At 38.0% G+C, this 26,848-nt stretch overlaps 1 protein-coding gene across 4 annotated transcripts in view; it reads right to left on the minus strand.

Moving 5' to 3' along the window:
• Positions 1 to 26,848, minus strand: part of LOC5577382 — a 127,180-nt gene that overhangs the window by 14,096 nt on the left and 86,236 nt on the right. Inside the window, exons 2-5 of one of the 4 annotated variants that reach the window (XM_021850581.1) lie at positions 23,071 to 25,045; positions 21,983 to 22,557; positions 21,703 to 21,793; positions 7,530 to 7,754 (exon numbers count right to left, since the gene is read on the minus strand). In XM_021850581.1, the coding sequence (XP_021706273.1) occupies positions 7,530 to 7,754; positions 21,703 to 21,793; positions 21,983 to 22,557; positions 23,071 to 25,018 (2,839 nt within the window). In that variant the 5' untranslated portion in view covers positions 25,019 to 25,045. Of the gene's footprint in view, positions 1 to 7,529; positions 7,755 to 21,702; positions 21,794 to 21,982; positions 25,046 to 25,155; positions 25,443 to 26,848 lie in introns of those variants that run through there. The other 3 variants (XM_021850580.1, XM_021850579.1, XM_021850578.1) reach the window with 3 other exon arrangements.

Raw genomic sequence — 26,848 nt, forward strand, 5'->3', positions numbered from 1 at the left:
GATGAGTCTAGGACTCATACTAGATAAAACTTCAACTTTCAAAAATCACATTGTGGGTAGCCAAATGCCAAAGCCAAATGTAACAAATATATGAAATGTCTGTATCCACTTATTAACAGAAAATCAAGATTTTGTCTTAACAACAAACTTTTGATCTTCAAACAAATTTTCAGGCAGCCATGTTGTATGCTCTACCAATATGGACAACCTTTTTAAATAACAGGAAGAAAGTTCTGCAGAAGATTCAAAATAAAATTTTGAAAATGATTCTGACGCTCCCTCCCTGTATATTAAGGTTAAGTTAGGTTACACACTTAGCTCAAATAATCGAATTCGGTAATCTCATTACCGAAATCTCAACAGCTGAATGATCGGTAAACGATTCGGTAAACGAATAGATTACTGATCGTTCGATAATTTGCGTTTTGGACTTCAGCTGTCAAAACTACCGAATATTCGGTAAACGTTCACCGAAGATTTGTAGATTCGGTGCACTGGATTTTTCCTCCGAAATACCACATTTTTATTAGGAAAAAATTGACAACGTAGACGTGAATACTTATTTCATTAAAGAATACTATATAAATGTTTGAATAATTAGGGATCTAACAGCATTAATCAATCCAATATGCGATGTTACCGGAACCCGTAGTCAGCTGCGTGCATCAAGCGGTCGTTGCATTCCTGTCGCAAATATACGGTGCCCCAATAGACCGTTATCATAAAAAATGTCCAATAAATCTGAGCACAGCGCTCGATTCCTGAGGTCATTCTGAACCTCTGGGCCTAAATTTAGTATTCCACTATTATAATCGAAAAAAAGCGAGAAAGGAGAGAATCTCTCATTTGTCCTTTAGTAATGTTTAGCGAGAAGTGACCAGCCCACTAAAGTCTGCCGTATTTATTATGCTTAATGAAATTGGCTTCTTTGTACATCTGGTACTACTCTTGATTATCTTTAGTCTGACACGAATGCACATTGATTTCTAGGTCGCGTTCGACTCAGTAACAAAAATCTAGCTGTTGCAGGTAATATTAAAGACTCAAAAATAATACTTGAAGCTGATTAAGCTGATAAATACAATGAAGTGTAAGAATTGTAGCTGTTGAGCCTTTTTTGTAAAATTACATGGAATGAAAAGAGCTGAGTTTACAAATTTACTGTCCAATATTACGTTTTGTTGCATATAGGGGAAAAGCACTAATTATCGACCTACAAGTATTCTGTGCCAATATTCGGATTTTCATACAAAGTAGACCAAAATCATATGAATGGGTCGAAAACAAGAGCTGGCTCGAAAATTTGTGCTTTTCCCCTACTCCTTGATTTGGAATCGATTTTATTGGAATTTATTGCAATCGATCGCAATGCAGTAAAGCAGGTTTTCACTATTTTAAACATGGAAAACTAGGATACGCTTGTAGAGAAAGAGAAAAAACAGGTTCAGATGTATTCAGTGCGCATTGTACCTTCGTGCTGTGCGTACACGAATTCTCTCTGCTCTTGGAAGTTTTCTTAAAAACTACCTAAAGCAATAAAACATTACTTTTTAGTGCTACAAAAACAGTACTTTTCAGTGCTACTAAAACAGTACTTTTCAGTACTATTTTTTCTACTATTGATCCCTTTACGATCCTTGTTTGGACCCGTGCCTTCGATTTTTCGTTGGACCCGTTGGCGAAAGCTAGCGGTGGTAATCCTTCTTGGACACCGTCTTGGGAAAAAACCTCTCGAAGGTCACGTCTGCTTTCGTTTATTCATTAAACATGGTATCAACAACAAACAAAAGGAAGGGTGAATCTCTGAATTCACAACTTCCTTCCAAAAAAGTGGGATTTAAAACAGTTACTAAACGTGGCAAGATTGGAAGAAAGGACGTTTCCCCGGAATGCGAACTTTCTTCCAAGGATGAAATGAATGATTGCATCGAAATTCTCTAGACAAATTTTCCGAACATCAAATCGAAGCAGCCTCTAGCCCAGGCTCTTTGATTCAAATGAGGAAGCAAAAAGTGCCGCCAATCGTGGTCAGTTGTTCCGAATTTGGGGGATTTAGGCAGGAGATCTTGAACTCCATTAGGGGAATCATGGTTTCCTTCCAAATCGCAAAGAAAGGAGACTGTCGCGTTTTGCCGGAAACTCTTAAAGATCGCGAACTTCTTCTCAAACATCTTGAAGAGAAGAAGCACATTTTTTTTACTTATGACGACAAAACTGAGCGTTTGTTCAAAGTCGTCTAGTAAGGTCTCCAGTCCAAGTAATCATTATGAAAAAGAGAACTCAATCTGGCATTGTTCGGAAAGGGCTTTCTCAAGAATATTATTTAGTTCACTTTAACAAAAAAGAACTAAATACAGTGATACCTCCATGAGTCGATGTTCCATGACTCGATATCGACTCATGGAACCATACTAAAAACATAATTTTATGGTTACTATGATGGTCCCTAGAAGCAGCTTTCCAAAGAATTGCTGTTCCATGACTCGATATTTCCATGAGTCGATGGTCCCTTCAATATCGACTCATGGAGGTTTCACTGTAATATCAAAGTTTTAGAAAAAGCAAAACTTATGTTCGATGTCCGTGTGACATGGGAACATTTCCAGAAACCTGGAGGAAACTACCAGAACCCCACTCAGTGCCGTCGGTGCCAAAAGTGGGGTCATGGTACAAAAAATTGTCGCATAGATGCTAAATGCATGATTTGTGGAGGTTCTTCTCACGCCAAGGACGTCTGTCCAGTGAAGGAAGATACCACCAAGTTCATATGCTGTAATTGTGGGGCTAATCAGAGGTCAAATTTTTGGAATTGGCCTTCACGCAAAAGAGTCATTGAGGCTCGTGCCAGGCAGATGAAAGATAATATCCGTTACGATAACGGTCATTTCCGGAATTTGCCTGGTAGAGTATCGAACAGTGCTCATTTTTCAGTTAACGATAGCTTGATTAGGAATCATACCCATCAGGAAGATCATAATCATGCTCATTCACAAACTAATTTTAATCCGTCGGGTAGCCGTTCGAATCTTTCAATTTCGAATGTATCTACCCACGGTAAATCCTTTGCCGATATCGTAGCAAATAATTTGAACTCCTCCCCTAGTCGTTGCATGAGTACCCATTCTACTTGTTTCAAATCAAATGGAAAAACCCCTACCGCTACAGGTAACTCCTACTCAGCTTCTTCGTCTACCAAAAATTCTAATGGGAAATCATCAAATGTACCCACTTAAAGTGATATGTCTGCCTCAGATTTTAATTTTCTAACTGAACAATTGAATCTAATGATTGATGCAATGTTCAAAGCCACCACTATGACTGAAGCAGCCCAAGTTGGTATAAAATTTACAAATCAAATTGTTATTGGATTACGTTTTCCTAATGGATCCAAATAATAATTTAAATATTTTGAATAGGAATGCTCGTTCTCTGAATGGTAAAGAGGACGAGCTGTTTAATTTTCTTACAGTTAATAACGTGCATATAGCAGTTATTACCGAAACTTATTTAAAATCTGGATCTAAACTCAAAAGAGATCCTAACTTTTTTGTTTATCGTAACAATCGACTTGATGGGGCATGTGGGGGAGTTGCAATCATCATTCATATGCGTAAAAAACATCAACTGTTTTCGTCATTTGAAACTAAAGTTTTTGAAACTTTAGGTGTTTCTGTTGAAACACAGTCTGGTAAATATACTTTCATAGCTGCTTATTTGCCTTTTCAATGCTCTGGACAGCAAGTTAATTTGCTCCAAACTGACTTGCGTAAATTGACTCGCAATAAGTCAAATTTTTTTGTCATTGGTGACTTTAATGCCAAACATCGGTCATGAAATAATTCTCAAAGTAATTCCAACGGCAGAATTTTATTTGATAAATGCTCTTCAGGATATTTCTCAATTCAATACCCTGATAGCCCTACATGTTTTTCCTCTTCTAGAAATCCATCTACGATTGACTTGGTCTTAACCGACTCTAGTCATCTTTGTAGCCAATTAGTTACTCATTCTGATTTTGATTCTGATCATGTCCCTGTTACATTTCAAATATCCCACGAAGCGATTCTCAATCCTATCAGCTCCACTTTCAATTATTTACGAGCCGACTGGAATATATATGAAACGTATTTTGACTCTAGTCTTGATGTTAACATTTCTTTAGAAACTAAACTTGATATTGACAATGCTCTTGAAACTTTAAAAAATTCCATTGTTGAAGCCAGGAGTATTGCAATTCCAAAATGTGAAGTAAAATTTGAATCCGTGATTAAAGACGATGATCTTAAACTCTTGATCCGTCTTAAAAACGTGAGAAGAAGGCAATTTCAACGCACTCGCGATCCTGCTATGAAAATTATATGGCAGGATTTGCGGAAAGAAATCAAGAAACGTTTTGCTCAATTAAGAAACAAAAATTTTCATTTTCATTTTGCAGCGTTTGGTGGGGCAATGAGAGCGCAAGTCAGTCCAAAGCCGGGGGAAGGGATAGGTAATGGCCGTGTAATAGTCTATGCGGACCACTTGAACACCATCGGAAAGGATAAGAAGGGTTGGGGTAGGGTATAGGGCATTGGAGAAGACTTGACACAGTAATGCGATTAATGCTGCAAAATGTAAATGTGCTGAAAGCAATTTAATTTGAGTTTTGAAGTTTGATTTGACTTATTAAAATTTCAGAAAGATGATTTGACTTATTAAAATTTCAGATAGATCGGCCATTGTACAAGTAAGGAAGAGTATGCTGATCGTTTTCTAGAAATTTTATAAACAACCAAATAATAACAATATGAGAATGATGCAAAGGGCTGCTGATGGCACGATGCGACGCTTTAGGAGATTTTGATACTGATTGAACATTACTATAAAGAGCGCAATTCAATCGATGGTGATAACTTTACAAACTTTATCTGTTTTTGCACTAATTGACGATGCTGATTTATATAAAAAATATTTGATATTATTAGTTCATTTGTTTGTGTAATCTATTAGTTAATAATGGAAAAAATTTACATACCCTTGATGATGATACTTCCCTGACCAGAAATATTCTATTTTGACCATCCTTTTCGAAGCTATTCTATCCAGGTATCCATGTACTGCTTTCAATCCTGAAATTATTCTTATTGTGCATGCTCATGCATTATATTAGTGATGCTCATAATCATGCAACAGATAAGAAGGAGAGAAAAAGAGAATATAGGAACAGTGATTAGTAATGAGTTAATTATGTAGTTTTGTTAGAATTATAAACAATTAAACAGTAGTAATGAATAGCTTACAAAAACTTTGCAGCATAGCTGAGCCTTTCGGATCGTAAGACCGATGTATAAAAATAATTTGTTTCGAAATTGTCCGCGTGGTCTTCTAGTGCCCCTATTAGATAAGAATCAGTCATAGACATACATACCGAATGCTCGCCATGACCCTATGACCAACATTTGTATATGCATAGCCTTAGCTGATGTGGCTTTTCTAATAGGTAGTTCTTTCACTCATTGATTGTCTTCAAAACCTTGTCAAGTATAGAAAATTGATTTTATTTCATTTATTACTACATTGAAGCTACATTGTACTTATTAAATATTAGATATTATTTTATGTTTTTATCACTATTGATATTATCAAGGCCAGAATTCCCAGTGAGTAAAGAATTTTATAGTACTAGAACACCATAGAAGATCGCTAAACATTACCTAATCATGGAACGGCTTTTTGCTCTATTATTTTAGGTAGATGCTATTGATCTCCCTTTGCTCCTATCCGCAACCCGGTGCACGCGCCCTGTTGGTTTTCGAAAACCTCGTAGAAGATTACAAACCGTCAATGGCATTCCCAATTACTACCCCACATTGCACATTCAAGGGTCTGATTGTGCTCCTAACCCACCCTCAGTCTGTAATCTTCTCGCCAGTTTGAAATTATATTTTCCCGAAGTGAAAGTAATTTTGATTAGTGATAGCGTAGTGCAGCCCAACTGCATAGTACAGTAGTTTAACCAGAGACTTTAGGTCAGAAGATAAAATCTAAATTTTGTAATAAAGAGGTTGCCATTGCTTTGAAATTCACCCAACATCTAATCAAAACTACTAACAACAGCGATCAATTATCAAAATTCATCGCTCCCTGGAAAATATAATTCCAAGCCCAGGGAATTAAGAAACAAAAATTTTGGAAATAAAATTTCTCAATTGGACCATATCCAATTGGAAATTATCTAAAATCTTGAAAAAACCTCAGAAGCCAATACCGGCGTTGAAAGAGGAAAACAAATTATTACTAACTAATTACGAAAAAGCTCAAAAACTTGCTATGCAGTTTGAAAGTTATTAGCGCACAATTTTAATTTAGGACTTACAAGTCCAATTGAAAATCAAGTTACTCAGGAGTTCGAAAATATTGAACGCGATTAACTTGTGTACGGAACGAAACAGTGGCAGAGGGTCAATTTTAAATATATTTGAAACGAATATTCCATACAAACTTCGAGTTGAATGCGCCAGCTCGGGAAGCAACCAAATGAGATGAAATTTTGAGAGAGCTTTTTTCTTATCCTAAGGCACATATCTAAGGGGTGCCCAGTTAAGTTTTACAACATTTTTTGTTTAAGGGCCAGTCTAATACTGCCAATAACCGCATATTTGTAACATTCGACAAAAGTAGGCATTGAGTAAATAAAATACCAAGTGTGCATTTTATGGCAGTATGGGAGGAAACTAAATTTTCTAAAAATTACCAGGATCTCAAAAGTGGTTATTTGAGACTGATATTTTGTACAACTCATATTGCATACTAGATGAATTGTCAGAAAATAATTCTGATAGAAATTTCATTGCTATCACCTTACGAGACCCATTTGAAATCTCAATGTGACTGTTATGCGGTTATAATTACCAATGTGACAAAACAACTTGGTATTTGTTTCGAATTTTCTAGAACAATCTCACAGATTTTAGTAAGTTGATCATTTGATGACTCTCCATGGCATTAACTCCATTTCGTCAAAAATGTCGAATGTGACTGTTTTGCAGTTATGGGCAGAATAGCTCACGCAACCTAACAGCCAAAAAATCAAGCATGAGGTTAGCACATCCGTTTGAATCATTGGCTTTGAAATTCCACAGCTTTCTCACTCATAGCACTTATTCTCAAACATTTCTGATGTAAACAATAACATTGGATTTTGACAGATTTCCAATGGAATTTCTGATTGAACAATTTTTTGTTGGCGTGAGCGTGAGTAAGTCATTTTGCATCAAAATCTCGTACGTGAGTTTTGCGAAGTAGATCTCAAATGATTTTGCACTCGTAGAACTGAGCTCAATGATTGAGATTTGAGTGTGAATTTACCAAAACTGCTTGTGCACTGTTGTTACGGTATTTCTATATAAGACAAGAAAAAAGTTGTTCAATGGATGTTCAAACGTATTACTAGATGATATTTTTCTGAGAACTATTTCAACAACACCCCGGTCATGTTTTGATTATCCAGTATATAATTGATAAAAAATCTAATAGAAATGCATACTCACTTGCTAGGATATTTTGCTGTCGTTCGCTGGATTTCATAGCCGCAATGTGACACGGAGTATCGTAGAGGCCAAATTTGCCCCCACAGTAGAAACACTGATCCTGGCATAGCCGTTCGGGGTGAACATTGAAGGAGGAAGCCTTCTCTGGGATAACCAATACCGCCTGCTGAACCACTTCCTTCACGACGGCCGATTCTGCCACGACCTCAGGTACAACGACACAATCTGAAACGAGAAAAAAACGGAAACAAATTTTAAGTGAAACAATTAAAGAAATTAATTTAAAACACTTTTTCGGTTCTTGAATCAGAACAAGGTAGGGCGTTGGGTGTCTACGTTAGATAAAGAATCAACAAATCATCACCGTGTTTCATCCCCAAAAACGCGCCGCCCTCTAGCGATTTCGTTGCGTCATTAATTTCAAACCCCAACATTAGCGGCCCACTCATTATTATTCACCCCCTTTATTTTCCGCTACGAGAATCTAGTCCAGCTTCGATAGCTCTACTCATAGCGACACAGCCTCCTCCCCCTTCAAGGACAAAGCAAAAATCTACTTGGCTGCAGAACAAAAAATGGAACAAGTGAGCAAATGGAAACGATCGTTAAGGCCGCACGAGAATTGTAATCATCAGACACTACCCTATCCATTTGAGAAGGCAAATTTCAAATTTCGCCCCATATATCGATTTAAAAATGTATCAATATGATTATATATATGTAGTGCACAACCTAATAAATTCTCAGCTTCATCGATCCACTAAAACTTGAGAGTTGCTTTTGCAAAGTTTTGAAGATAATTATTTGAATGAGACAAAAGGTTGGTGTTACCTTAAGCTAGCGAAAAAAAAACCTAAAGAAGGCCGGCTTATAAAATCCCCATAAATTCAATATATTGATAGGAAATTAAGCTTTCTACACCATTTCGTATCGTTTCTGATGATGGAAAGCAATTGAACCGACATCGACACGGTGTCATAGGCTAAGGCTGGTGACAGGTGGCTTCTTGTTTTTTTTTTTCTTTTTCTGCGACATCTCTCAATTTGTGTCACAAGAGAAAAAGCAAAAAATTGGGAAACCTGCCGATTACGTGACGTGATTGCGTTTGTGAGAATGTTTTAAATCAATAAACGAATCACGGTGTACGTGATTCATTTGGAATAGATTTGCTGCGTTCATCGCTTTTATTAGACAAATTTCGTTAAAAGTTAGAATCCTTTGAAGTAGGGGAAGGGGTGGTAAAATGAACACCTTAAGGATATCATCTTGTTTCTGGTAAAAAAACGAGGAATTTGTATAGTTTTATCGCACAAGATCAAAAACAAGGATGTTAGCTAAAGCAGGAACACGAATTCAGACCAAAATAGCTAAATTTTCACATATTTTAACGCTAGCAAAAAACAATTGAAATGTTCATTTTACCTGTACTATGTGAGTAATATGAACAGCTGTTGGTATTTTTTTTTTCTTTAATAACGTGAATTTTAACACATATGGCTTCTTCACTTAACAGCTGTTGGTGGTAAAATGAACATCAAACAAAAAACGTGAGCAAAACTAATATTTTTACCAAATTTTTGCTACATTCCCTAAAATATATCTATAAATGATTGTAACCCATTAGAAAAGAAATGTAAAAGTTTCACATTTGACATCACATCACAACGATATTCCCATCACTGAAAAACCTCAAGACCTCCGAGCCAAAAGTTACGTCGGCTGCAATTTTCAAACGTGGTTTTCTAAAATCTGAATTTTCGTTGACATTTTTACTTCAATTGACCTCCATATCAATCCGAACACTCAGATATATGCTCTAAATCGTCCGTGCGTGATAAAAATTCATTGAAATTTGTTTTTATCGGTAAAAGGCACGGTGTTCATTTTACCACCTCTGTTCATTTTACCACCACTTCCCCTATCTTATGTATGGATGCAGCCTTTTATGTTTAGTGTTCTATATTTACTTGCACTTGTATACGGGTAGTTTTTCAAATGCTATTATTAGATAGCCGTAGCGGTAAACGCGCAGCTATTCAGAATAACCAAGCTGAGGGTCGTGGGTTCGAATCCCACCGGTCGAGGATCTTTTCGGGTTGGAAATTTTCTCGACTTCCCAGGGCATAGAGTATCTTGGTCATTGGCATAGTAAGCTCTCAGTGAATAACTGTGGAAGTGCTCATGAGAACACTAAGCTGAGAAGCAGGCTCTGTCCCAGTGGGGACGTAACGCCAGAAAGAAGAAGAATTGTTCAAAGATACAAAGATACTTCGCTAGACTATAATTCTACTACTTTCAAAACGTTTTTGTTTAAAATTTAAGTGCTCACTAAACCAGTAGCGCAACCAGAATTAAGTTCTGCGAAAGTTTTGTAAATTTGAATTTGAAAAAATATTTTTTAATAAAAACAAATTTGACTTTTTCATATGCTAGGGGAAGTGATTCACCTAGAATGGAGGAGGAATGAACTTATCGTTGAGATGAGTATGAAGTACATATTTGTATTAGTATCATTCCAAACATTACATTTCTTATATCTAGGAGTTCTGTGTTATTAGACAACACTATCATCCCAATTTGGTAAAAAAAATAAGATTTTATTAACATTTTGTTAACAACATATTACATTTCATTTGCGGTAGCAGTTCAGATTTTTTAAAGGTGAGTTGATTTCAGTTTTAAAAACGGAGATGGATTCAGCACTCCTTAATTGAGTAAATAGCGGTATTTTCATACTTGAGACAAAAACGTGTTCCGCAGTGTTATTTGAAAAAGTTATATAATATTTTGAAGTGCATTTTTTCTTAAATGCACAGTGAATGGCTTGACGGTATTTTATTTGACATTTGTTCCAATGTTGCAACATTGGATATTCTATGTAACTCATTGGTACTATACAAGGGAGGAATCTTCAGAATCATTTTCAAAATTTTATTCTGAATTCTCTGCAGAGCTTTCTTCCTGGTATTACAACAGCTAGTCCATATTCGCACAGCATACAACATCAGGGTGGCCACCAAATGTTCATTTCGAAATTCCCGCTTTTTTCCCGGTTTTCCCGGTATAATTGTCAGAATTTTCCTGGTTTTTAATTGAGGAGCCTGAACGTGACCCTTCGATTGGTTTTTCAATTGAATACACCAAAAATTTTGTTTCAAACTTTTCAACGGTATTTTTCCGTCCAATAAGAAAAAAATAATATTCGTAGAAGACTGCCTTGTATTTTTTGTCTCTCGTACAATTGGTATGGAATGACAAATTGTTGAAAAAGCTTTAAAAAAGGTAATGTCAAATTTGCTTTCTTGAAGGATTTCCCAAAAATATTTTTCCACTCAAACACGTCGGAGACCCTAAAGAAAACAAAAGTGAAAGAATAATTCAAATCAGTCGTCCCGTTCTCAAGCCTCGTGACATACAAACAGCATTCCATTTCCATTTACATGTCTAGATATGCCCTTTTTGTTCCCTATTACCCTATTTAAAGTATTTCAATTTTCAACCTTACTTTTTTTCTTCATACACACTTAAATTTTGTTCGCAAGCTCGGCATTATTGTTGCTGCGTCAACTCGGCTTCAGCCCATTTTGCTGAAAACCCATCTAAAAATAATTTTAACCGAGATTCGGCAACTTCTGAAACTGAAATCTTGGTTAGTTCTACATTTTACCCGTATATCAGCAATATTGTAATCCGAGCACCAACGTTAATAACGTTTTCACCAAACTCAGTTGGCTCGAATGCTGATATATCGGTTTCCATCTAAGTTTACCGAGATTTTCAGTATTTTGTTTTACCATCTGCCATTTGTGTATACGTAGAAAAGTAGTAAAAATATCGTGGATAAGTTTCTACAATTGGTCGGGGTTCTGCCAAACCGCACCAAGCGCCAATTTTTCCAAAAATGAGTTAATTACACAAAAGGTTTCAGATTATCATAACCTTTCCACATTACAAATATCGAATAATTTAAATCATCCCTCGCTGTGTAAATTCAAATTTTTTCTCTGGCAGGATATGTGAAACTGAAATTGTAGCCAACCAGAGCGAACCATAAACCTAAGCTTGACATTGGAGGTAATTTAATGTTCTGATTCAAAACCTTTTTTTTTTTAAATTGTTCCTAAAACATTGCAAACTGGCCATTCCGGACAACATACAGGACCAACACCATCGGATTTTAGCATGTAATGTAAGCGAACGGCTATGTAAAATAAACTATTGTTTCGGTGGTGCTGATGTATTTTCATTCAAATTTTGTTCAGCCACACCGCACCAAGCACCATTTATATGAACATCGTGTTTTTGTATGAAGAAAAGGTATCAACATGCACTAAACGCTAGCCTTTGCTTGTTATATAATATGTTGATGGATCCATGCAGGAGCCGTAATGAAATAACAAGACATTTTAATTTGATGTTGTTTGAATGAGTTGGTAGCACATGGTGCGCTTTAGCTGTTCAGAAAATGACGTTTTCACCATCAAGCCTCATTGATCAAAGTACGCATAAGTTGTTTCTAGTTTTTAGCTCTCAATTCAACAGTTCGAAACGATCGAGAGCTAGCACGCCCGATCACCACTCGAAGGACACGAGTTCGAATCTCGACTAATATTTTTTTTACGTTGCCTCTAGCAGACAGCAGACAGTCATAAAAATCAATCAACTTTCAGCTTATTGTGACTGTTTTTGAACTATGAATCAGAAGCAGTTTTACAAACAATGAGAATTTCATACCATCGGAGGTGAATAATGGATTTCGTGCCAGTCCTGGTATCCATGCCACGTAAATAATCGTTCTTGTTCAGCCAAGGTTCTCTAAATACAAGTAACTTGGTGCGCTCTGGCAGAACAAATTAATGATTTTATTCAGTGCGCATCGTACCTTCGTGCTGTGCGTACACGAATTCTCTCTGCTCTTGGAAGTTTTCTTAAAAACTACCTAAAGCAATAAAACAGTACTTTTCAGTGCTACAAAAACAGTACTTTTCAGTGCTAAAATTAAAAACGGTACTTTTCAGTGCTACTAAAACAGTACTTTTCAGTACTATTTTTTCTACAATTGATCCCTTTACTATCCTTGTTTCGACCCGTGCCTTCGATTTTTCGTTGGACCCGTTGGCGAAAGCTAGCGGTGGTAATCCTTCTTGGACACCGTCTTGGGAAAAAACCTCTCGAAGGTCACGTCTTCTTTCGTTTATTAACTATACATGGTATCAAACAAAAGGAAGGGTGAATCTCTGAATTCACAACTTCCTTCCAAAAAGTGGGTTTTAAAACTGTCACTACACGTGGCAAGAATGGAAGAAAGGACGTTTCCCCGGAATGCGAACTTTCTTCCAAGGGTGAAATGAATAATTGTATCGAAATGAGCAATCAGTTCGATGCTCTAGACAAATTTTCCGAACACCAAATCGAAGCAGCCTCTAGCCCAGGCTCTTTGATTCAAGTGAGGAAGCAAAGAGTGCCGCCTATCGTGGTCAAATGTTCCGAATTTGGGGGATTTAGGCAGGAGATCTTGAACTCCATTAGGGGAATCAAGGTTTCCTTCCAAATCGCAAAGAAAGGAGACTGTCGCGTTTTGCCGGAAACTCTTAAAGATCGTGAACTTCTTCTCAGACATCTTGAAGAGAAGAAGCACAATTTTTTTATTTATGACGACAAAACTGAACGTTTGTTCAAAGTTGTCTTGAAAGGTCTCTCATGTGACTATAAATCACCTGAAGAGATCAAAAATGGAATAAATGATATACTTGGATTTTCCCCAGTCCAAGTAATCATTATGAAAAAGAGAACCCAATCTGGCATTGTTCGGAAAGGGCTTTCTCAAGAATATTATTTAGTTCACTTTAACAAAAAAGAACTAAATAATATTAAAGCTTTAGAAAAAGCAAAACTTATGTTCGATGTCCGTGTGACATGGGAACATTTCCAGAAACCTGGAGGAAATTACCAGAACCCCACTCAGTGCCGTCGGTGCCAAAAGTGGGGTCATGGTACAAAATATTGTCGCATGGATGCTAAATGCATGATTTGCGGAGGTTCATCTCACGCCAAGGACGTCTGTCCAGTGAAGGAAGATTCCACCAAATGCATATGCTGTAATTGCGGGGCTAACCATAAGTCCAATTTTTGGAATTGTCCTTCACGCAAAAGAGTCATTGAGGCTCGTGCCAGGCAGATGAAAGATAATATCCATTACGATAACGGTCGTTTCCGGAATTTGCCTGGTAGAGTATCGAACAATGCTCATTTTTCATTTAACGATCGCTTGATCATGAATCATACCCATCAGGAAGATCATAATCATGCTCATTCACAAACTAATTTTAATCCGTCGGGTAGCCGTTCGAATCTTTCAATTTCGAATGTATCTACCCACGGTAAATCCTTTGCCGATATCGTAGCAGGAAATTCGAACTCCTCCCCTGTTCGATCCATGGGTACCCAATCTACTTGTTTCAAATCAAATGGAAAAAACCCTACCGCCACAGGTAACTCCGCTTCTTCGTCTACCGGAAATTCTAATGGGAAATCACATGACATGTCTGCCTCTGATTTTAATTTTCTAACTGAACAATTGAATCTAATGATTGATGCAATGTTCAAAGCAACCACTATGACTGAAGCAGTCCAAGTTGGTGTAAAATTTACAAATCAAATTGTTATTGGATTACGTTTTTCTAATGGATCCAAATAATAATTTAAATATTTTAAATTGGAATGCTCGTTCTCTGAATGGTAAAGAGGACGAGCTGTTTAATTTTCTTACGTTTTTTTTTTTTAATAACGTGCATATAGCAGTTATTACCGAAACGTATTTAAAACCTGGATCTAAACTCAAAAAAGATCCTAACTTTTTTGTTTATCGTAATGATCGACTTGATGGGGCATGTGGGGGAGTTGCAATCATCATTCATAGGCGTATAAAACATCAACTGTTTTCATCATTTGAAACTAAAGTTTTTGAAACTTTAGGTGTTTCTGTGGAAACACAGATTGGTAAATATACTTTCATAGCTGCCTATTTGCCTTTTCAATACTCTGGGCAGAAAGTTAATTTGCTCCAAACTGACTTGCGTAAATTGACTCGCAATAAGTCAAAAAAATTTGTCATTGGTGACTTTAATGCCAAACATCGGTCATGGAATAATTCTCAAAGTAATTCCAACGGCAGAATTTTATTTGATGACTGCTCTTCAGGATATTTCTCAATTCAATACCCTGATAGCCCCACATGTTTTTCCTCTTCTAGAAATCCATCTACGATTGATTTGGTCTTAACCGACTCTAGTCATCTTTGTAGCCAACTGATTACTCATGCTGATTTTGATTCTGATCATGTCCCTGTTACATTTCAAATATCCCAAGAAGCGATTCTCAATCCTATCAGCTCCACTTTCAATTATTTACGAGCCGACTGTACGTATGTTGACTCTAATCTTGATGTTAACATTTCTTTAGAAACTAAACTTGATATTGACAATGCTCTTGAAACTTTAACAAATTCCATTGTTGAAGCCCGGAGCATTGCAATTCCAAAATGTGAAATAAAATTTGAATCCGTGATTATAGACGATGATCTTGATCCGTCTTAAAAACGTGAGGAGAAGGCAATTTCAACGCACTCGCGATCCTGCTATGAACATTATATGGCAGGATTTGCAGAAAGAAATCAAGAAACGTTTTGCTCAATTAAGAAACAAACATTTTGAAAATAAAATTTCTCAATTGGACCCTGGCTCTAAGCCCTTTTGGAAATTATCTAAAATCTTGAAAACACCTCAGAAGCCAATACCGGCATTGAAAGAGGAAAACAAATTATTACTAACTAATTGCGAAAAAGCTCAAAAACTTGCTATGCAGTTTGAAAGTGCGCACAATTTTAATTTAGGACTTACCGTGAAGGCCCCATACTCTGCGCACTTAAAGCTTTTCAAATTTCAAACAGCTGTAATTAATTGAAAACAAAAAACAATATTCTGAAATTTTGGAAGCAAATACTTATTGATCTTATGTATAAGGAAAAAATATAAAAGCTTCACTAAGTAATGATTTTTATTGCAAATTTTTAATTTTTCTCAAGGGTGTTCGTGTTCCTAACTCTGCGCACTGATTTTTGCAATGCTCCTTATTCTGCGCATTTAGGTTCCTAACTCTGCGCACTCGATAAATTCTTTAGAACAGTTGAAGTGTTTTACTAATAGCATTACTAGCATTTAAACTTCGAATTTCTCTTCATTTTCTTGCTTCATACGCCTTTACGTCCCCAGTGGAGCGTGGAATGTCTCTAACACAAGTTTACTAAGTGAAGTGAATTTTATCTATAATTCAATTGATTACCATTAAGTGCAACTCTCAAAACAATTGAAATCATCATATGATTTCCAAAACATGTAATTAACTTAGTTTTCTAAAACCTAAACCAAGATACAAAAAGGCTACAAACTATGTCTTTTTTGCGTTCACCCTTGGCGTGTAAGGGAAAATAAGCTTTGACTGTTTATGTATTTTCACTAGCAAATATAAAACAATAAATTTCTTTGGTTCGGTTCGGGTCCGGGTTTGGTATCAAATTATTGTTTCGATTCGGGTCGGATCCGGGTTTGAAGAAAATAAATAAGAACCTGGCGCTGGTGAAACCCGAACATTTCTACTAAATACGAAGAATAGTTTAAGCGTAAGGGTATATCCATTCTTAATGTAGTGTTCATCACTCAATCGAAAAGTATCGCCGCTCTGTATAAGCGTGACGTAAGTAATGAACGATTCCTATTGCAGATCAATAACAGCCCTTTATTGGCGTTTCTATGTTGCAAATGCGATTAAACCTCGATGTCCCATTACTCGATATTGACTCATGAAACTATACAAAAAATCAAAATTGTTTTATTGCATGGTTAGGGAGCATTTAAAAATTACGTCCATCGTTCACGGGAAGGTGGAGTCTATGAAAATGTGACAATGCATGCATTAGGTACTGTAAAAATCGCGACAGAGGATTGAGGGATCGGTGTGTAGAAATCCTTTAAATATGATGGAGGTCATTTTTTAATCTTCCCTTACCATGATGGTCCCCAAAAACAATTTTCCAAAGCATTTCTATTCCATATCTCGATGGTGTCGACAAGTCGATGGTTCCCTTCAATATCGACCTCTGGAGTGTTGATTGTATGTTGAAAATAAGGTTTTATAACTGCTGCGCATAGTAAGGAACATAGTTGAAAAATGGTTCCTTACTATGCGCACTTAAGAAGAATAAGAAAATGGAGAGAAAATAAGTTGCACTTTATCAGTGATGATTGATCGATAAATAAACTAGAGCCTACGTACTAAAAATCGAAAATATATTCTCTTTAATTTGCTTCAAATGACTTAAGTGATGAGGTACTCCCTTAGCATTTTTGCTAACGGGCAGTCAATTTGGAAGTTTTTCAATATTTTTAAAGCTAGTTTATTTTTTATTGAAGTAACAAAGGTAAATTTGTCAAGAAAATTCTTCGTTTGCTTTTTTATTACTATTGTAGCAATATATGAAAAATAAATTTTGAACAAAAATGTCAGTGTTTTACCAGATTTTGGTGGATTTCGGTGAAAAAGCGCAGAGTTAGGAGCTGCGCAGAGTTAGGGGCCTTCACGGTACTAGTCCAATTGAAAATGAAGTTACTCAGGAGTTCGAAAATATTCTCAATCAAGAGAACTTTTCGAAAATGCCTGGGAAACTGATTTGGAAGAAGTGAGAACTATTATTAAAAAATTCAAAAATATGAAAGCTCCTGGCGATGATGGAATTTTCTAAATCCTCATCAAGAAACTTCCAGAAAGTAGCTTATCATTTTTAGTTGATACATTTAACAAATGTTTTCAATTAGCATATTTTCCTGACAAATGGAAAAATGCTAAGGTTGTTCCAATTTTAAAACCAGACTAAAATCCTGCAGAAGCTTCTAGCTATCGTCCAATCAGTTTGCTTTCCTCCATCAGTAAACTTTTTGAAAAGGTTATTTTGAACAGAATGATGGCCCACATCAACGAAAATTCAATTTTCGCCAATGAACAGTTCGGATTCCGCCATGGACATTCGACCACTCATCAACTTTTACGTGTAACAAATTTGATCCGTTCCAACAAATCTGAAGGCTATTCTACTGGTCTTGCTCTTCTAGACATAGAAAAAGCATTCGACAGTGTTTGGCATGAAGGTTTGATTGTAAAATTAAAAAACTTTAATTTTCCAACTTACATTGTTAGAATAATTCAAAGTTATCTGTCAAATAGTACACTTCAGGTTAATTATCAGAACTCCAGATCTGAAAGACTTCCTGTAAGAGCTGGTGTTCCTCAAGGCAGCATTTTGGGACCAATATTATACAATATTTTCACATCTGACTTACCTGAGTTACCTCAGGGATGTCAAAAATCTTTGTTTGCGGATGACACAGGCCTCTCCGCCAAAGGACGAAGCCTGCGTGTCATCTGTAGTCGATTGCAAAAAAGTTTGGATATTTTTTCTTCATACTTGCAAAAATGGAAGATTTCTCCTAATGCTTCCAAAACTCAACTAATAATATTCCCACATAAACCAAAAGCTCTTTATTTGAAACCTTCAAGTAGACATGTTGTCACGATGAGAGGGGTTCCAATAAATTGGTCAGATGAAGTTAAGTATTTAGGGCTCATGCTAGATAAGAATTTAACTTTCAAAAATCACATTGAGGGCATTCAAGCCAAATGTAATAAATATGTAAAATGTCTCTATCCCATTATTAATAGAAAATCAAAACCTTGTCTTAAGAACAAGCTTTTGATATTCAAACAAATTTTCAGGCCAGCCATGTTGTATGCTGTACAAATATGGACTAGCTGTTGTAGTACCAGGAAGAAAGCTCTGCAGAGAATTCAAAATAAAATTTTGAAAATGATTCTGAGGCTTCCTCCCTGGTATAGTACCAATGAGTTACATAGAATATCCAATGTTGAAACATTGGAACAAATGTCAAATACAATCATTAATAATTACAGGCAAAAATCGTTACAATCTTCTATTGCCACGATTAATGCGTTATATGTTTAGGTTAAGTTAGGTTAAGTATATTAAAAACGTTTTTTTTCTCTTATAAGCAGGTGAAATCAACTCACCTGTAAAAAAACTGAACTGCTACGGCAAATGAAATGTAATATGTTGTTAACAAAATGTTAATTAAATCTTAAATTTGTTTTACCAAATTAGGATGATAGTGTTGTCTAATAACACAGAACACCTAGATATAAGAAATGAATGTTATGTTTGGAATGATACCAATAAAGAAATTAAAAAAAAATGATTTTGTTCGATCATCAAATTTTTTAACTACATCATTGCTGTCTCTTTTGAATCTTTGATCGCGTGTGGACTTTGATTTAACATTATTTCTATTAAAATAGGTAATCCACCATGAGAGAGAGAGATAGAATACGTTTAGGATGCCTTGTACCAATTTATTATTCAAATAGGTCCCCAGCATTACATTGTTGCCCAGTTCCATGGAAAATTCCAAATCCTTCTCATTCGTAGTGTATAAACATTTGAAACATGCATGGCGATGATACAAACCATATGTCTTCATTTTTTTTTTCTTGTATTGCTGAAAATCATGAAACACATTCAGCCAAACCGAACTGAAAACCATTTTTTTCCATTTTTGTTCAGCCAGAGTGAACTAAGTGTATTTTAATTTGAAAATAATTCTAATTACATGGAAAATATATGATGATTTTCTTGAATATTCTGTCTTGACTTACTTATTGGAACCTCTTAGTCATTTGTGAGCGGAAAAATTTTGAAAAGAGTCATTCGCGATCTAATCGCAGGTGAGTGAATTTTAAAGTTAAATATCTCAAATTAATGATGTTGGTACTTGGTGCGGTTTAGCAGAACCCCGACCAATTAACCAAGTGCCTGAAATTATAAGTCTGAAGGAAGTTAGATTGTACGGACTCTTCTGTAAGTATGCTCAAAATTGTTGTTTTTTATGTAATTTAGTATACAATGTCGTTCGTTTTCTGCCGGGAAGTAATTATGGAATAATTAGTAGAATTTTAAGGACATGTCAATAATTATTTTCAATTATGATTTATGGGCAGCCCAAAGTTAGCATTGCTTAAAAACACAAATGTAAATTAAATAAATTAAGAATATATTCTGCTGCCAAAAGTGCCTCAATGAAGATTGTTGTTCATTTTTACTGAGATTTCAGTTTGTGAGATGCCGATATTCTCAGTTTAACACGGTAGCTAAATTCTTTCACAGAAACCGAGTTAATCAGCTAAAAGATGACTGCCGAGCGCTCGCCTGTTCTTCTTCTATCTGGTGTTACGTCCCAACTGGGACAAAGCCTGCTTCTCAGATTAGTGTTCTTTTATGAGCACTTCCACAGTTATTAACTGAGAGCTTTCTTTGCCGATTGACCATTTTTGCATGTGTATAATCGTGTGGCAGGTACGAAGATACTCTATGCCCTGGGAATCGAGAAAATTTCCTTTACGAAAAGATCCTCGACCAGCGGGATTCGCACCCACGACCCTCAGCATGGTCATGCTGAATAGCTGCGCGTATACCGCTACGGCTATGTGAGCCCCAGCGCTCGCCTGTGCGGATCTCGGTTTCCGAAAGCCGAGTTTCGGCATTTTATTCTAAGTGTGTAAAAAAAAAAATTCACTAAAGTCCCAGTGCGGACATAATGCCAAAAAGAAGAATTTACTTCATAACAAGCTTTATCACATGTTGAACTATATACAAGTGACAAAATATGCCCAAAATTGTTATTTCTTTATAATAGAACATACGATTCGGGACCGTCTATAAATGACGTAGCATTTAAGGGGGAGAGGGAAGTCTACGACATTGCTACGAATCATGTATTTAGTATGGGAAACTAGGCTACTATGGGGAAAGGGATGTCGAAAATGGGCCAAAAATGCTACGTCATTTATGGACGGTCCCTTGCGGCGTATGTTATATTCGACTAGATCAGCACCAAATTACGGTACGAGTGTGATTTTTTTCAATTTCTTTGCTAAAATTTACATTTTAATAGATTTAACTTCAACGCGTTCATATTACCAAATAAGTGAAACACTTGCCCCAAAAAGTAAAGATTATCCGCTTTGAGCTTTGAATGAGGGGTTGTCCATTAACCACGTGGACAATTTTCCCGAATTTTAGACGCCCCCTCCTTCCCCTTGTGGTCATTTCTTCTTAGGGGTGGTCCATTAATTACGTAAGTGTTTATGGGGGGAGGGGGGGTGGAAGATTTCTTACGCGCCATACTATTTTTTTTTTGGTTTTCATACAAAAAATCTTACCATGAGGGGAGGAGGGGGGGTTGAAAAACCGCTAAAATTGTCTTACGTAATTAATGGACAACCCCTTACAAAAAATTCAAAATTTGTTTGGGCCGTGGTCATTAGCCAGACTCCCCCCTCCCCAATAATAAATACGTGGTTTCTGGACGACCCCTAAGGTAAACCGCGTTCCTTCGTTCTCTTTTACGGAGATAAGGAACTAAGGAGACGCATGGTAGCTTATACATCCATGCCGCATAAACAAAAAATCATGGTTTTCCCGCTTGAATCTGAACCATTTGAACAATTCACATACCTAATTGGGTTGCAACCATCAACAATTAAAATCTCAAAAGTGATGAAATTAAACAAAGCATATAATTTTAAGCAAACCATGCGCATATCTGTCTCGACAATTATTTATTCGCCAACATAATTTTCGGCACAGATATGCGCGATGCGCCTCCTTCGATTAAGAACAAATCAATGGAAACGCATGGTTGCTTATTTTTAAACCCAATAGAGCGTTTTTGGTCGATGGATGGGTGCGTTTTAACAGCAATGTTCGGAAAATCTATCGGAAAAGCATTATATTGCATGACTTACTGTAACAGCCGAAAAAATGTTTGTTATATTTGAGAAATGGTCGAATAATCTTAAGTGATGGCGTGCACCATTCTTCTAATGATTTTTTAATATTAGTACAAGCGTGACATAACTACATAATAGACGATCGTCCCCTAATGAGTTGGCTATCCAATTTAATTGTCTCCACACCTAACGCCCAATGTTCAACAAGGAAACAAACCCCAAAGATTTCCAAATGTTAGACTTGACACAACATGGTACTTACCGGTGGTGTGGGAGCGGCTGTGTGCTTTCCTTCCGAGTGCCGCTGTTCCCTGAGCTGTCGGGTCGGTCATCGATTGATTCTGATGATCAGCCTGAAAGCAAGAAAAAAGGGCAATTCATGAGCTACCCGGGAAACAGTCGAACAAAGAGCGAGCAACAGGTGTGCAGCATCCCACTTTATTACTGTACAATAACGAGGTAATGCTTTTCTAGCTAGTGGGAGTGGATGCGAAGAAAACGGAAAAAATAGCAGAAAATCTTCTATGCGTCTAGGAACTCACCTCACTCTGGATGATGTAAAAGGCTGTCTCCCCATTTCCTTCGCCACCATTGGCATCCTTTTCAGCGCCTTTGCCTTTTCCCTTTTGCAGGGTCATCTTCAGTGGCAGCCGTGGTTTACGCTTTTCACCTCGATTGAGTTTTATCACAGTTTTTAGGGTTCCGGTAGATTCGGAATTTCTGGTTGATTTAGAACCGCTGCCACTCTTGGAACTCGTGGAAGAGGTACTGGAACAGGTGCTCACAGCAGAGCTCACCGAAGAACCCATCGGTTTGTGGAGGACCAACTCCTTGCGGCGCTGTTTTTCCTCACTAGCAGCCTGTAGCGTTAGCAGTCCCAGATGCTTGAAATGAGACTCCTTCTGTTTGGCCACGTCTTCAGACGTATCGACCGTTGAGTGCGCTAAACTGGTGGACTCCTTAGCTGGATCAGGTAAGCTTGGAAGCTCGTTTGTTACGCTATGCGTATCATTTACGACAGTCTTGATATCATTTGTGTGTGAAACATCGGTTTGTACAAGATCACGGTTCTTAACCGCTTCTATATCTGTAGCTTTCCTTGCTTCTTCTGGAATTTCTTCGAAAATAGCAGATTTGTCAGAACCTTTATCAGTCTGTATTGCGATAATGCTAAGTGGAGATTTGTTGCCTTCGGCCGTAACGGTCGTTATTGAAACGGCCGCTGCAGCATTTTCGCTCTTGGAAATAATTTGCAAAGGTGATTCAGAACCTTTAGTTTTGGAGATTTCTTCCTTAGCCAGAGCCACTTCTTTTAAGGGTAAAATTTCTAGCTCAGCTTTGACATGTGCAGCTTCATGCTTTTTCTCGTCTTTGACCTGATTGGGATCTTTTTTCAGAAGGGTGATGGCAGGAAGATTTTCTAAAGTTATCGCATTTGAAACAATTTGATCAAGTTTCAGAGGTTCTGGTTGTTTACTTTCGACTAAATCGGTGGACTCTGACGAAGTCACCGACAAAACCAAATGTGAATCTGCTGAAGTGAGACTCAGCGTCGTCACTGTCTTTGTGGGGAGAACTTTTTCCATCACCGAAACAACTTCTTCGATAGTTTTAGGACTGGTCGGCTTACTCGATACTTCCGGCACTGCTGGAATAACTTTTTTCGCCTCTTGCTCTTGTTTGATCTTCTCTTCCACTATTTTCTTCTCTTCTTCTTGCTTCAGGCGTTCAGCACGAAGCTTTTCCTCGCGCACTTTTTCTTCAACACGTAGCTTTTCTTGGCGTAATTTTTCTTCTTTAGCTTTTTCATCTTCTTTACACTTGTCTTTTGCGTTTCGAGCTTTCGGCTTCGGTTCCTTGGCGGAGCTTTTTGCTTTCGATTTACCCGTTCGCTCTCCTTCTGAGTCGGATCGCGAATCACTTTTCTTCAAGCTGCTTTCCACTTTGTTAATGATACTCAACAACACATCCTTATCATTCGACCGATCAGAAAGAGGCGATTCATTACCAGAGCCTTCTTCCTTCGGAATCACAACCACAGGGGGAAGAACAACATTGCTTTGCACTTGTTTACTTGCATCTACAACACCGATAATTTCCTTCAATTTTTCCACACCCAGAATTTCACTGTGTGGCAAATCAATTTTCATCTTTCCATCATCTTGAGCTTGAACTTCTACTTCTTCTTTCTTCTCTTCTTTTACTACCACTTGTGGAATTTCTTCTTTCACCGATGTGTTGCCGTTAGAAGCGGCAGTGGCAGACGTTGCCTCACTATCACTTCCCTTATCCAATTTAATCTTCTCTTGCACTTGCACAATTTCCCCCAATTTGGGATCCTTTTCAATTCCAAGATTATTTTCCAGGAAAGCCGGCTCACTGTAGAATTCCTTAACACTAATTTCCGACACACCTTCACTAACTAGTTCCGGACTGAGGGACGAATCCTTTTCCAACTCGCTACTGGGCGTCTCCTTTTTCGGGACTTCGGTGTCGATGGTCAACGGAGCGGATTCGGACTCATCCGTGTCCATTGGCTCCGATTTGATATCGACGGGTACCTTCACTTTCGACGGGGTGGCAAACTCTTCCTTCTCTTTGGGTGTGCTTTTGCGCTGTCGAGCACTTCGGCGAACCGTTTTTTCGTCCTTGGATGGCAGGATGGTAGGGGTCTTCCGCTCGTTGAAAGCTTCTGCCATTTTGTCCAAAATTTTGGACTTGGTTTCACTCTCTTCCAGGAGTTCCCGCTTGATTTCCGATAGGCTGGTGTCGTCCTTTTTATCGTCCTCATCCTTGGCAGACGAGGTATCAAGAGTTGTGCTAACATCGGTCACATCGGAACATTTAGATACGGAATCTGACCGACGACGTTCCTGCTTGACAGTTACCGTATCTACAGAAGTTTCTTTAACAGCTTTATCCTTTGGAGGGACCGGCTTCTTTTTTGAAACAGGACTATCGGTAGCGCGAGGTTTTCCGTTGCGCAGATTTTTGTTTTTGTTGTCATCCTCTTTCAGGGTCACGGTCACTTCCTTTTTGCCTTTGGCGTTTACTTGTTTTCGTGCGATTACTTTCTTCCCCAATACAGGTTTGCCTACAATTGGCCTAGTTTTACGTTTCAAAATCGCAGTTTTCTTAATAGCTGTTACAGAGGTCTTGGATTTGTCGCTTTCCTCGGCTGTAGGTTTCTTCTTTTTGGTAATATTTTGTCGTGTAACTGTCTTTGAGTCCTTTGCTTCATCTTTATCTTTTTCTTTCTCTTTTGTACTGGAAGCAGATTCTGTGGGTTCATTAGTCGTGGCACGAGTAGTTCTGCTACCGCTAGTGGATCTGTTGCTGCTTGAACCACTGGTATTTGCTGCAGATTCGCTTGCTGGTGGATCAGCGATATCATCAGTCGATTGAACCGAGTCCTCATTTGGGATCAGAAGTTGCTTGGACTTTTGCCTGCTCAAGGATGCGCGACTGCCTTTACCTTTGCTGGTTGGGGTCGAGGGGGCTGAGTCGCTTCCACCGCCGAGGGAAGGGGTGGGAGAGTCCGAATTCACCGATCTGGGCTTCTTTTCACGGGTTGCCATTTTGAGAAGCACAGCTAGCCACTAGATCTGTGGAAAACGTAAAAAAGAGAGAACGGAAAACATACCAATCAGTATCACACTCTACGAACACTATAAGGCAAGGGAGAAAGAGAGACTTAATGAACTTATAAACATACAATGCACTGTAGTGACAGGAAACCATAATCAGAATATCGTCGATAGCTTCTAACTAAATTCTCACTTATCCTTCCGAAAAGAGTTTCGTTTCACGGTCGCATAACAAACAAACAACATATGCCCCTCTAAAGCCAAGAACACCACTTCAGGCAGGAGCCACAGATCTCACCTATTGGCAAATTATAAATTTAAAAGTTGGCAGTACTTATTTTCCTGCTCTCGAAGTTCTCTACACCGATCCGACCGTCATCTGAACGCACACTCACACCACTCGATCGCTACTGAACCATCGGAGCGATTCGAACGAGACTTCAACCTCCGGCAGTTCCCAACGCTCTTTGTGTGTTTTCCCCGGCTTGTTTCTCACACTCACTCTCTCTTCTACCTATTGGCCTGGCGATGTTGTACATCGGACATATGAATTTCTATCTAGCATAAACATAAGTCACACGTACACATCCATAATCGAGCATAAGCAACACACGCACATGGCTAGAGCATAAAGTAGGCGTTTGCACTCACATCTCTGCACAGTCGCCGCGTCATAACACACCCCACACAGCACCGGTAGATGGATGGAGAAGCAGGCTGTTGCTATACCTACAATACATTATTGCTGACTTTGGCACATCATCATAGGCGGCGGCGATCGCTCGCAGCCAACATTAATACCCAACATTGGCGACGCATGCAGAGCGCTTATGTTGCGCTCGATGTTGCTTGCTTGCTTGCTCACTGGACCGCTTTATGCTCTCATGCTTTTTCCCACTGAATGCACTCCTTTCTTGCATCGAAGAGTCGGTGACGTACACAGGGGTGCTTAGCCCTCTTCTTATTCAAAGTGTAAGAACTTTTATTCAATGTGGCGTGCGCAACCATGCGTCTCCATCCGTTTTTTACTGTTATGCTGAGACGAGATGTGACAACTGGCTTCGTGTTAGTTTCGTTCCCATCTTGTATGATCAGTAGTGTGGGACAAATTACAGTTTCGCGTCCCAGTTCCGTTTGGGTTCCATAACAACCGTGCACAATTTCAGGTCGATCGGTGAAACTCTATTTAAGCGTCAACCGTTCACACTTTGTATGGGATTTGCTATGGGAAAATTAATTGACAATTGGATTTTTTATAGAGGCTATTAAGCTGACCCCTTGTGATTTTTCTGAGTAAAAGTAAGTATTGCCATAGTAAATCCCAAACAAACATTGAACGGCTAAATATAGTTTCACCGATTGAGCTGAAATTTTGCGCAGCTGTTGTGGGAGCAAACTGGAACCGGAAAATTGGACTGTTGAGTTTCTATTTCAACTCTCATGGGCAGTTGGAATCATTTGTTTAGCGTGCCTAACGGAAAAGTTAGTAACATATTTTTCGTTTCATACCGTTTACCCAGCAAAATCGAATAGGGCCGTTGGGCACACTTTTATTTGCTGCAAGCGCCCTATTGTATATAGGGTAGCCCAAGTTGACACTGGTACGGTTTCTATCGGTACCGTCAGTCGGGGTAAAATTGGTCATTGAGGCGAATTTGATTCGGTAACCATCAAATAGGATTGAATGCTGAATACTTCGTTAGCATTCAGGGTGACCACTGGGAATCAGTTTTGAAATTCTCGCATTTTTCCCGCATGACAGCAGCGCTTTTCCAACTCTTTTTAAAACGCTTTACTTCATATACAGTGAAACCTCCATGA

Source organism: Aedes aegypti, chromosome 3, assembly GCF_002204515.2.
Source record: "Aedes aegypti strain LVP_AGWG chromosome 3, AaegL5.0 Primary Assembly, whole genome shotgun sequence".
NCBI classification, from domain to species: domain Eukaryota; kingdom Metazoa; phylum Arthropoda; class Insecta; order Diptera; family Culicidae; genus Aedes; species Aedes aegypti.